This window comes from Zea mays, chromosome 1 (assembly GCF_902167145.1).
Source record: "Zea mays cultivar B73 chromosome 1, Zm-B73-REFERENCE-NAM-5.0, whole genome shotgun sequence".
In the NCBI taxonomy this organism is placed as follows: domain Eukaryota; kingdom Viridiplantae; phylum Streptophyta; class Magnoliopsida; order Poales; family Poaceae; genus Zea; species Zea mays.
Window position 1 is genome coordinate 64,142,547 of NC_050096.1, and position 10,469 is coordinate 64,153,015.

The 10,469-nt window shown below is 48.5% G+C and overlaps 3 protein-coding genes across 4 annotated transcripts; 2 read left to right on the top strand and 1 right to left on the bottom strand.

Annotated features, from left to right (window-relative positions):
• Positions 1-311: 311 nt before the first annotated feature.
• LOC103635445 (uncharacterized) lies at positions 312-4,227 on the top strand. Its single transcript, NM_001353861.1, has 3 exons — positions 312-626; positions 729-3,306; positions 3,404-4,227. Exons 1-3 carry the CDS (start codon positions 371-373, stop codon positions 3,570-3,572), a joined length of 3,003 nt encoding a protein of 1,000 aa, NP_001340790.1. The 5' UTR covers positions 312-370; the 3' UTR covers positions 3,573-4,227.
• Positions 4,228-4,434: 207 nt separating this feature from the next.
• LOC100275086 (uncharacterized) lies at positions 4,435-5,936 on the bottom strand. Its single transcript, NM_001149271.2, has one exon. The coding sequence runs from the start codon at positions 5,798-5,800 to the stop codon at positions 4,649-4,651; it is 1,152 nt and encodes a 383-aa protein (NP_001142743.1). The 5' UTR covers positions 5,801-5,936; the 3' UTR covers positions 4,435-4,648.
• A 580-nt stretch (positions 5,937-6,516) lies between these two features.
• On the top strand, positions 6,517-9,837 carry LOC103635455 (cytochrome P450 709B1). Of its 2 annotated transcripts, none has more exons than XM_023301288.2 (5): positions 6,517-7,676; positions 7,975-8,198; positions 8,310-8,575; positions 8,690-9,077; positions 9,176-9,837. In XM_023301288.2, the coding sequence occupies exons 1-5, from the start codon at positions 7,391-7,393 to the stop codon at positions 9,608-9,610; spliced, it is 1,599 nt and encodes a 532-aa protein (XP_023157056.1). In that variant the 5' UTR covers positions 6,517-7,390; the 3' UTR covers positions 9,611-9,837. The 2 variants fall into 2 exon arrangements, with proteins under 2 accessions (XP_023157056.1, XP_008656135.1); XM_008657913.4 differs by having other exon boundaries at positions 7,285-7,680.
• The last annotated feature ends 632 nt before the right edge of the window (positions 9,838-10,469 follow it).

Sequence of the window (10,469 nt, forward strand, 5' to 3'; positions counted from 1 at the left end):
ATAGTTATATAGAAACTATATCATATCAATGTATGATCAACTAACTAGTCTATAAATTAAATCTAGAAAAGTGTAATTGATGCACATTTATTTTGAAACGAAAGTGTTTAGCGGACTTTTGTCTCCGGCTGACCGGTTGAATTTTGAAATTGCGTAAAATAAAACAGGCACGAATTGATCTGATCCACTCAATTAAACGGGTCACCCTAGGGCTCTGGTTCCTCATATTTGGCTCTGCCTCCTCTTCGTTCCTTGGCGGAGACGGCGCCGGCTTCAAATAAATTACAACTCCACCCGCCCCAGACGGCTCCACCGCCGGCGAAACTCTAAACCATCCCTGCGATTTACCGCCATAGGACCCGCGGATGCAATGGGAGAGTGCGCTCATACGGCGGCGGTCGCGACGACGGCCAAGACGTCAGTGTGGTGGAACATCGACAAGTGCGCGGTGCCCCGCGGCCGCTGTAACCCGCACCGCATCGCCCACAACCTCATCGCCGCGCTCGCCGTTGCGGGGTACGTCGGCCCCGTCTCGATCGCTGCCTATGGCGACGCCGCCCAGGTCCCCCCGCCCGTCCTTGCAGCGCTCTCCGCCACCGGCATATGCCTCAACCACGTCCCCGCCGGTACAGTACTGACTCTGCCCCTCCTGCTCTCAGCACATTACCGCCTAGTTGAATTCCCGCTGCTAATCGAATCCCTCTCACGGTTTCACCTGACATTTGCAGGGTGCAAAGACACCAGTGAGAAGAGGATGCTTGTCGACATGTTGTTCTGGGCATTCGACAATCCTCCACCGGGCAGCTACTTGCTTATATCCGGCGATGAAGATCTCTCTGATCTCCTTCACCGACTTAGGATGAAACGCTATGATATCCTGCTAGTACGACCTCCCAGTGCATCATCTCAGGTACTTGCTGCTGCAGCTACTAAGGTCTGGCTCTGGGAAAACCTTACAGCAGGAGAGCTGCTGCTACCAGAGCCGCCACCTGCAAGAAGTGTGCTAGGTTGCAAGCTGCATCCGAATAGTTCAGATACCTTGAAGTGTTCAAATAGTAAGGTTCGTTTCGGTTATGGTAAGAGTGATTGTAACGGAAAGGAAGACAGTCAAATTAGAGTGAAACCTCTTCAAAAGTATGTTAAGAAGGCAAGTAAGTCATCTGCAACTGAAATTAGTCAAGATCGTGTGGTGCCAGCTGGTGGAGTTTTTGAAAGTTCTACAGGAAGGACGCTGAGTGAGGTTGACCATTATTCTGTTTCATCATTATCATCATCAAGTTCTGACTCCACACAAGGTGCAAAAGCGAATACCACAGTTCCACCGGAAAATCGTACTTTGTCCAACTTGTCATCTTATAGACATGTGCTGTCTGCTCATTCACAAGCAGAAGCAACAATCCAGCCTGTCCGTGCTGATAAGCCAGGCATATCAACTGGGTGTTTGCCAAGAAATGAAACTCTTAGTTTTGGTGTTTATAATGGTCAATGTAATCGAATGTCTCAGCATTTGAGATACTCTGAAGTGCAGAATAAGCTTCATTCTGAGTTTACAACAGACAGTAATATGGGAAAGGCAGTCAATCGTCATGGGTTGAAGCCACTTCAGATGTATGTAAAGAAGACAAACACCACATTTGGTTCTGCTAACAAGCCGGTTGGTTCAATTGGTGTTCCTGAATGTCCTGTAGGGAAGAATAGAATTGAGCTAGACAAAGCTTCTATTTTAGCATCGCCAACTTCTACTTGGTCCCATTCATCAGCTCAAAAACCTATAGCTTCTGCTCATTTGCATCAAATGAGAGCACCACATGAATCCATCCTTGGTAAGAAGCCTAACATATCAGTTGAGTTGCATCAAGTGAAAGTACCACATGAAACCATCCTTGATGAGAAGTCTAGCATATCAGTTGAGTTAGTGAGAGTACCACATGAGTCCATCCTTAGTAAAAAGCCTAGCCCATCAGCTGAGCATGCATCAAGTAGGGCGCATGATTCTGAAGTTTGTGGCATCAATTATAATCCAACATGTCAGCAATTCAAATCTTCTGAAGCCCAGAATAAGCTCCACTCTTGCTCTAATGTCGGTGATAGCAGTGGGAGGTTAGGAAATGAATATAAGACCAATAAAGAGCAACCATATGCAGAATGTATAAATATTTTCACAACTTCAGCAAGCAATGAAATAAATCCGTCTACTAGAACTTTTGATAATTCTAACGGAAGTACTTTGAGATATCCAAAACAATCTTTGTCAGCATCGTCAAGCTCTAAATTGCTTCAGAGTGCAAAGGTGAATGGCTCAAATCTGATGTTATCGGATCATATATCTTTACTTGCTGATAATTTGCATCAGGATGGAGCAACAACCATTTTTGGTAAGAATAGCACATCATTTCAGTGCACTGCCAAAAGTAGAACTTTTGTTTTTGGTGCTAGTAGTGGCCAGTACCATCAGACATATCAGCAATCCCAGTCTTCTCTGCTATCAGAGCAACATAATTCAGGTACTAGTATGGAGCATGGTCATTCTGACTCAATAAATTCGCATAGAGGCAGCGCTGCTTCGCCATCAGTAGAGCATAATGGTGTTCCTTTTGCACAAACACGAACATTCTCCAGTGGCTCAGCTTTTGAAGGTTTGGATGATATTTGCAATGGTTTTACTACACTGAATATTTCTGAATGCCCTCAAGGAACTACTGAGACCAGGGCTCAAGATCCACCTACTAATGGTCCTTCAATGTGCATGCTAGATAATTATGAACATCCTGTAGTTTTTCGCGAGAACAGATCAACTTTTGACTTGGATTCTAACCCCAGCTGCTATCAGAATCACTCTAGTGATCCTCAAAGTGGCCAACCTCCTTTCAGCGACTATATTTGGCACCAACCTAATCTGTCCAGTGATATGCAAAGCTCCTCTGAGCTCTCTGGAGATAAGCCAAGACATCTGCCAAATTCTACTGAGCCTAAAGTTGGAATAATATTGCAAGCTTTGGGCATATTGAAGACTGAGAAGATATTCCCAACAGAAACTAACATTGCAGACTGTATATGTTACGGAGAGCTGAATTTAACAGGTTTTGATGTTAAGAAGGCTCTTGAACTTGCCATTCGCCATGAAGCTGTCGTTATGAAGAAATTACTAAACGACATGCCGTTATTTGTTGCAAAAGACGAGAGCCTCTGGAAATGCGTGAACGTAACAAATACCAAATCAAAGAATCCCATAGAGGAGCTAGGAACAGTTTATAACTACATTTCATCTCCAGACGGCCGCTCTGCAATGATGAATTCTCAGTCAAGGTCAGGATTTTGCACCTTCCCTTTGTGCTAACGATTTCTGCCATTTTACCGTGGAATGCCAGCTACATATCTGCATTTCCTTTTTTTTGTCTTGTAGGTACCAAGCTGCAATGATCTTGAAGAGGTCGTGCATGCAGCAGTGTGCACTGGGCGACATTCTCCAGGTTCTGCATATCGTTGTTGTTCGAAAGAAATGGCTCGTGCCTCATTCTTCAGGCTGGCAGCCGCTGTCCTTAAAACGCAACAGCGGATCCTGCAACTACTGATGGTACAGGAAAAGTTAAATCTTCTTTTCCTGTGGCCGTCTAGGATTCTGCAACTACTGATACTACTGAACTACTGATGAGTGGCAGCAAGAAAAAGGTGAAATGATTAGTCATAATATTAGTATTAAGTTATCGAGTAGGTAGTTTGTGTGACAGTGATAGGTCAATCAAGGGAGGTATCAGGTCTGTGTATCAAAGGACGTGAATGGATTTGCCCCCGGTACTACCGGAGCAACGCAGGTCCCAGCATTTTTGCTATCTGCATAGGAAGTTCTATATTATTTTGAGAAGAGCAAGACAGAAAAGTAAAGCTTTTTTATGTGTCTCCTGAGTGGCTCTGGCACAGTGGTGTCTGAAATTGGATTGAACTTGGGTCTGTGCATCTCTAGTTGGGCTACAGAATGTCATCCTCTGATATTCATTGTTGATCACGACGATGCTTCGACTCCGAGGACCAAAGTATCATCCACCATGTTTGTTGCGGCTTTAATCTAGCTGCGGATACGGTTTCTACAATATTTTGTCCCTATAGACAGTTGATGCTACTAGCTGATAAGTCTGAGATAGTGTCATGTGAGTATGTGACTATCATACAACCGTTTAGCATCACTTTTTTTAGAGTGATGCGAAATTCTTTGATGCACTCAAACTTTCCTCCAATATTCATTGTATCCAATTACTAGCAACCATGAGGCGTCTCCTGTATCTGGGGTGGGGAGCTGTTCGATACCCTTGGCTACTGTCTGGTTGCATCAACAGCTAGCGATGCGAAGATATTCCATGTGCAGTGAAAAGACTGGCATTAGTAGCTCAGGTCACGTTCTTTTGTAAATTTTAAATAGGATACATTAGGCACGCACGATAGGACAATCTTTATATAAGTTATTATATATAAAATAAGAGAAGACCAGGCGGCTTAGTCTGCAGCGCAGACAGAAAATGAGAATTACAGACGAAACTCCCCTTCTGCTGCTGCTGCTCGAGCCTAGAGAAATCTACCGGTAAAAATGATCTTTTCTCATGGTTATGGACGATGCGCTATCTGCAAGACGACGCGACTCTGGAGCTGCTGATCATCAGGTGTTCATTCCTCCGGCGTGCGGGGCGGACCTGAGTTCGTCCAGCGCCGCCCTCGCCTGGTCTTGCAGCAGGTCGATCCGACGCAGGTACACCTCCAGCTCCTGGATCCGCTGCTGCCGCCACTTCTCCCCTTCCATCGGCACCCCAGCGATGGGGGGCGGCGGCTCCAGCCCCAGAAGCGCCGTGCTGCCGCCGACGCCGACGCTCAGCATCGCGTGCACCATCTCCTTGAACAGCGCCGCCAGGATGGGGTTCTCCGCGGTGCTGCTGCCGGAGACGGCCGCTGCCGCCGCAGCTGTTGACAGCGCGGCCGGCAGCCCAGAGGCTGGGTCCACGCTGACGCCGCAGCCGCCGTCCATGACCGCTGCCGCAGTCACCTGCGGGAACGAGGGGAGCACGTCCTCGGTCATCACCGGCATGGGCGCCGGCGGCAGCGCGAGCGTCGTCTCCGGGACCGCGTCGGCGGGGAAGTCGCCCGTGCGGCGGCGGCGGCCACGTCGTGGCCTCGAGGTAGGGGACTTGGCGGACCCCCCGTTGGCGGCGGCGAGGGCGGCGTCGATGGCGAAGGTGGCAGCGTCCATGGCGAAGGTGGCGTCGTGGGCGTTGTTGCCGCCGCCGCCGCCCTCGTCGTCGGAGTCGCGGCCGTGCTTGTCGGAGGCGGGGCGCCAGATGGTGCGGGCGATCTCGAAGATGGCCTGCTCGTGCGGGGAGCGGAAGTTGAAGCCGGCGCCGGCGACGCGGAGGCGCTCGACGCAGTTGCGGTACTTGCGCTTGAGGCGGCGGATCTTCTCCACGAGCTGGTTCTTGGTGAAGCCGGTGTTGAGGCGGCGGCGCATGTCCTCGTAGAAGGGGGTGGTGTCGTATTGGTGCGACGCGAAGGCGGTGCCCCGCTGCGCCGTGAACTCGGCGAAGGCGCGCAGGATCACGATCTCGTCCTCGTCCGTCCACAGGCGCTGGAACAGTGGGCGCCGCTCCCCGGCCGCGCCGGCGGACGCGGGGGCGGCGGGAGAGGAGAACACGGGGTTAGGGTTTGGGTCCACGGGGAAGTCGAGGTCGTCGGAGTCGCCGTTGCCGTAGGCGTCGGCGTCAGGGAAGGAGGCCGACACCATGGCGCCGGCGGCGGAGGGGTCGTCGACGGTGGGGAACATTAGATCGGATCGGGGTCGATCGGCTCGAGTCGGAGGCTAGGGTTGGGGGTTTCCGATGGATTGGGCTCGAGCTCGAGCTCGACCGCTTGCGCCCGGCGGCCCGGGTGGGGTTTGGGACTACAACCTTGGTTGGTTTGGTTAGCCTACGCGGCGGACTAGCGGTATGGTTGGACCGGGGTAACACGCTACCAAGCCCCCTCCACCGCATCCCTACTCTGCTCCGTTTGATTCCACGGATTAGATTTAGTCCTGGCCAAATCAAATGTTTGATATTGATTAGCCAAAAGATAGCTATGCCACGAAAAAATTGGATTAGATTAGAGTTTCTAATACTCTAAAAAATATCAGGGTATCTAATATAGTTTTAGGAATGCAAACAAACGTCTTATGCTATAAAATATTATGGTATTACTAAAAATCATAGTATTGCATAGAAAATGTGAAAATACTTTACACCCATGCTCTCAGATTTCACAACTCTCTCTTTTAGTCTGAAGTGCTTGAAGCATTGAACACATACGTACTTATAACTCTATGTAATTTTTATTTCTCACATGTCACATCGTCAATGGCATTAATTATCCATGGTTTATGCCATTATTAGACTTATAATTAACTAATATTTAGATATCCGATATAGACTAAATTTTAGTCCCTGCTCCCCTCAATGTCTTAAACGCAAACCTTTGAACTCATCCATTACATCAATCTTCTCCTTGCATATAATTTTGGATGACACTCCCCCTTTTTACTGTATTCTCTAGAGCCTAGTAAGAATAGGAGCCTAAAAAGAATAGGGGCACATGTTTCTTTACCGGGCTATAATTTGATGCATTTTTTAATCCAAACTATTACTATTAAAACATAAAATATATTTAAACGTCATTGGTACGATCTCTAATTATATATTTAGAATTATTGTATAATTGCTATAGATAGATATCAAATTAATTATTGTTTATAGATAGAAGTTTAATCAATTATGATATATCTTTCAATCTTTGCTTGTAAGCCATGATGCTATTCATATCCCACTGCGCCGAAACAATTAACTTTCAACGGTCAGGTAACTTTTAACAGGCTCAGGGTCAAAAGTTCATAACATCTTATAGCTTTCTCGCCCTCTTATAAGTTGCGGTTAACTTCCAACGGTTACACCTGTTTTCAGAAGTCAAACCGAACATAATTAAAACTCACGTACACATCAATTACATAAATGATTCATCATTGCAGAGTGCTCAAAAATATAATAATATAAAGATTATTTAACATTAGTACAGACTGACATCCACATAGTCTTAAACTTCATAAATATCAAAGTGCATGAACGGAAACGTAACTAATTAACGACCCTGACTGGAAGATTATGCTAACGATGATGATTTCTGCAGGGAAAAGGATACAATTTTCGGCGGAAACAGTCCTCTTCGTTATTTAATTTGGAGCAGTTCTCTCTCGTCTCGACACTGCACGGCAGTGACGGCACGGAGGAGTTAAAAAGACGGCAGCGCACCGGCACCTCCTCTCACACAGGCAGTCCCCCCTCCCCCCACCCACCCAGCGTGCGAGGCGATCAAACCGTGTGCGGGCATGGCGGCCACGCTGCTCCTGGCCTCGGCGACCGCGCTCCTGGCGCTGGCGGCGGCGTGGCTCTGGGACTACGTCGTGGTGCGCCTCCTTTGGCGGCCCCGCGCAGTGGCCGGCATGTTCAGGGCGCAGGGGGTCCGCGGGCCGCCCTACAGCTTCCTCAGCGGCTGCAACCGCGAGATGAGGAGGATGAAGGCGGAGGCCGACGACGGGCTCCGGCTGGACGTCCGCGACCACAACTACCTCCCCAGGGTGATGCCCCACTTCCTCGCCTGGAAGCAGCAGTACGGTAGGTATGCCTGTCTGTTCGTCCAGTCATCCAGGATGTATCTATTTCTATGCGTCTCCTGTATCCGTAGTTCCTTCCTGATTTGATGTTATTGATCATCTATGCTCTGTTGATCTGTTCCTGCTATGCTTGATATATTTTTTCACTACTTCCACGCTAGCACTACTTTTCTGTACTGTAGTTGAGTTGCTCAGGCAAAACGAACACTGAAATTAAACTCATGGCTGGGTACCAGTTTTAACTCTCTCCGGCTTGGCATGGAATTGAAACTGAAGGTTTTTGTTCCAACGCCGCGCAGGGGAGCCATTCCTGTACTGGATGGGTCCGCGGCCCCGGGTCTGCCTCTTCGACTACGAGTCGGTAAGGCAGGTTCTTTTCAACAAGTCGGGTCATTTCTTCAAGGACGACGCCCACCCGACTATCCTGGCAATGCTCGGCAAAGGGCTGGTCCTGGTGGAAGGCACCGACTGGGTGCGCCATCGGAGGGTGGTCAACCCAGCCTTCGCCATGGACAAGCTCAAGGTGACAATTAATTAATAATCTCCTAGATTCATCTCAGTGCTCATCTCAGATCTCCCCACCGGTGGGCGACACGTTGTCTGAAATGCATTCGTTCATGGCCGGTTTCGTAAGATGATGACGGAGACGATGGTCAGCTGTGCTGAGCCACTGATCAAGCGGTGGGAACAGCTCGCAGCCAGCAGATCCAGCGAGGACGGTGGGAGGGGAGAAGTGCAAGTGGAGTTCAGCAAGCAGTTCCAGGACCTGACGGCGGACGTTATCTCCCACACCGGTTTCGGAAGCAGCTACAAGGAGGGCAAAGAGGTGTTCCATACGCAGAAGCAGCTCCTGGCGCTCGCCATGGCGACTCTCCTCAACGTGCAGCTGCCAGGATTCAAGCAAGTCGATCTCTATTTCTTTTCTTGCCTCTTCTTGGTCACCAGTAATCGGTCTTTGCCTTTTCTGTACATCCAAACGACGGTTTGGTTGATTGAGTTCTTTACTACTTCCAGGTATCTCCCTACCAAGAACAACAGGCTCAAGTGGGCGCTAGAAAAGAAGATGAAGACGACGCTCACGGCGATCATACAGTCGCGGGTGGCATCCAATGGGAGGAGTAGTGGATACGGAGACGACCTGCTCGGCCTGATGCTCGAGGCCTGGCTCACAGCGGAACGAGGAGGAGGGGAACGGGACGAGTCGAGCCTGACCATGGACGAGATCATAGACGAGTGCAAGACATTCTTCTTCGCAGGCCACGAGACCACGTCCCATCTGCTCACCTGGACAATGTTCTTGCTCAGCGTGTACCCGGAATGGCAGCAACGGCTAAGGGACGAGGTCCTGAGAGAGTGTGGACAGGCAAACCCTACTGCAGACACGCTTAACAAATTCAATGAGGTACCGCATCTACTTGTGACTACTGCATGAATCTTAAATGTCTTGACCGCGATCTTTAGCTGCTGCTGACATCGAAGGTTGTTGCCATTACATTGCAGATGACGATGGTGCTCCTCGAGACACTGAGACTCTACGGCCCTGTCATGCTCATGCTAAGAAAGCCTACCTCCGACATAAGGCTGGGCAGCCTCAGCATACCGAAAGGCAACGGGATCGCCATACCTGTCCCGTTCCTCCACCGAGACAGAGAGGTCTGGGGCGACAACGCCAATGACTTCGATCCGTTGAGGTTTCAGAACGGGGTCACGAACGCGGCCAAGACCCCGCAGGCTCTTCTGTCGTTCTCGATCGGGCCGAGGGCATGCATCGGCCAGAACTTCGCGATGCTGGAAGCCAAGTCGGTGATGGCCATGATCCTGAAGAAGTTCTCCTTCACGCTTTCCTCGAGCTACGTGCACGCGCCTGTGGATTATATCACGCTCCAGCCTAAGTTCGGCCTTCCCATAGTTTTGAGGCCACTCCCGGATGTATGATGTGAAATGGATCTGTAGCCTGATAGCTGATTTTTTTGGGGGGTCTAACTGTCTAAGTATGCATAAGAGGTCAGTATTCAGGACTTGGTTTCATCCGCCAAACAGTAAGGCTAAAGAACCAAAACTTGTTGAAAACTGGTAACTTTCTGGGATTTTATGCCCGTATTATGTATATAAATATATAATGCTACATAGAACTTTGTATTCGGAGTTGGTTCTGAGTTGAATTACCCGAGCTGACAAAATCTTGCAAAGGCAGCTAGCTAAGCTGAGTTACAAAGCTTTTTACAGCCTTGATTTGGCCCGTCGGATTCGGATGGTTGCAAATTGCGATGATTGCACATGTAGAGAAGCACGGGATGTCCTGTTATTGTTAAGGTCTTGTTCGTTTATATCGGATTGCATCCGGAATCGTTCTAGTTAATCAAAATTTATATAAATTAGAGAAGCAATCCAGTTAGGAATCGTTCCGACCCACCAATCCAACACAAACAAACAAAGCCTAAGCCTGTACCAAATTAAAAATAATATTACAATATTCCATGGAACTTATATGAAATTAAAATATAACCTTGATAATTTTACTCTCTTACTAGTGTATAAGCATGTAAACATGTAGACATAAATATCTCATAAATTTAATTTCAAACCTAGAGTTAAAAATTGAGTTCTGTGACTTGCGAGGATGGTGGCAACAGGGCCCTCTTCGCCTCCTCAGACATCACAGGCGTGACGGACGATGGTGCCACAAAGGATATCCGCGCTAGCGTCTCTCCCTTTCTCAATCAAATAACTACGTTCTCGAATTGAACCTAATATTCCTAAATTTACCAAATCGAAAACTCATGTACCTCAATCG

What these genes read in the sequence shown, in the direction of transcription:
- LOC103635445 (NM_001353861.1), top strand. Translation starts at nt 371, where the DNA reads ATGGGAGAGTGCGCTCATACGGCGGCGGTCGCGACGACGGCCAAGACG. An exon ending in CCTCAACCACGTCCCCGCCG is followed by an intron (nt 627 to 728) that starts GTACAGTACTGA and finishes TGACATTTGCAG; the next exon opens with GGTGCAAAGACACCAGTGAG. An exon ending in ATGATGAATTCTCAGTCAAG is followed by an intron (nt 3,307 to 3,403) that starts GTCAGGATTTTG and finishes TTTGTCTTGTAG; the next exon opens with GTACCAAGCTGCAATGATCT.
- LOC100275086 (NM_001149271.2), bottom strand. Translation starts at nt 5,800, where the DNA reads ATGTTCCCCACCGTCGACGACCCCTCCGCCGCCGGCGCCATGGTGTCG.
- LOC103635455 (XM_023301288.2), top strand. Translation starts at nt 7,391, where the DNA reads ATGGCGGCCACGCTGCTCCTGGCCTCGGCGACCGCGCTCCTGGCGCTG. An exon ending in TCGCCATGGACAAGCTCAAG is followed by an intron (nt 8,199 to 8,309) that starts GTGACAATTAAT and finishes CGGTTTCGTAAG; the next exon opens with ATGATGACGGAGACGATGGT. An exon ending in CGCTTAACAAATTCAATGAG is followed by an intron (nt 9,078 to 9,175) that starts GTACCGCATCTA and finishes ATTACATTGCAG; the next exon opens with ATGACGATGGTGCTCCTCGA.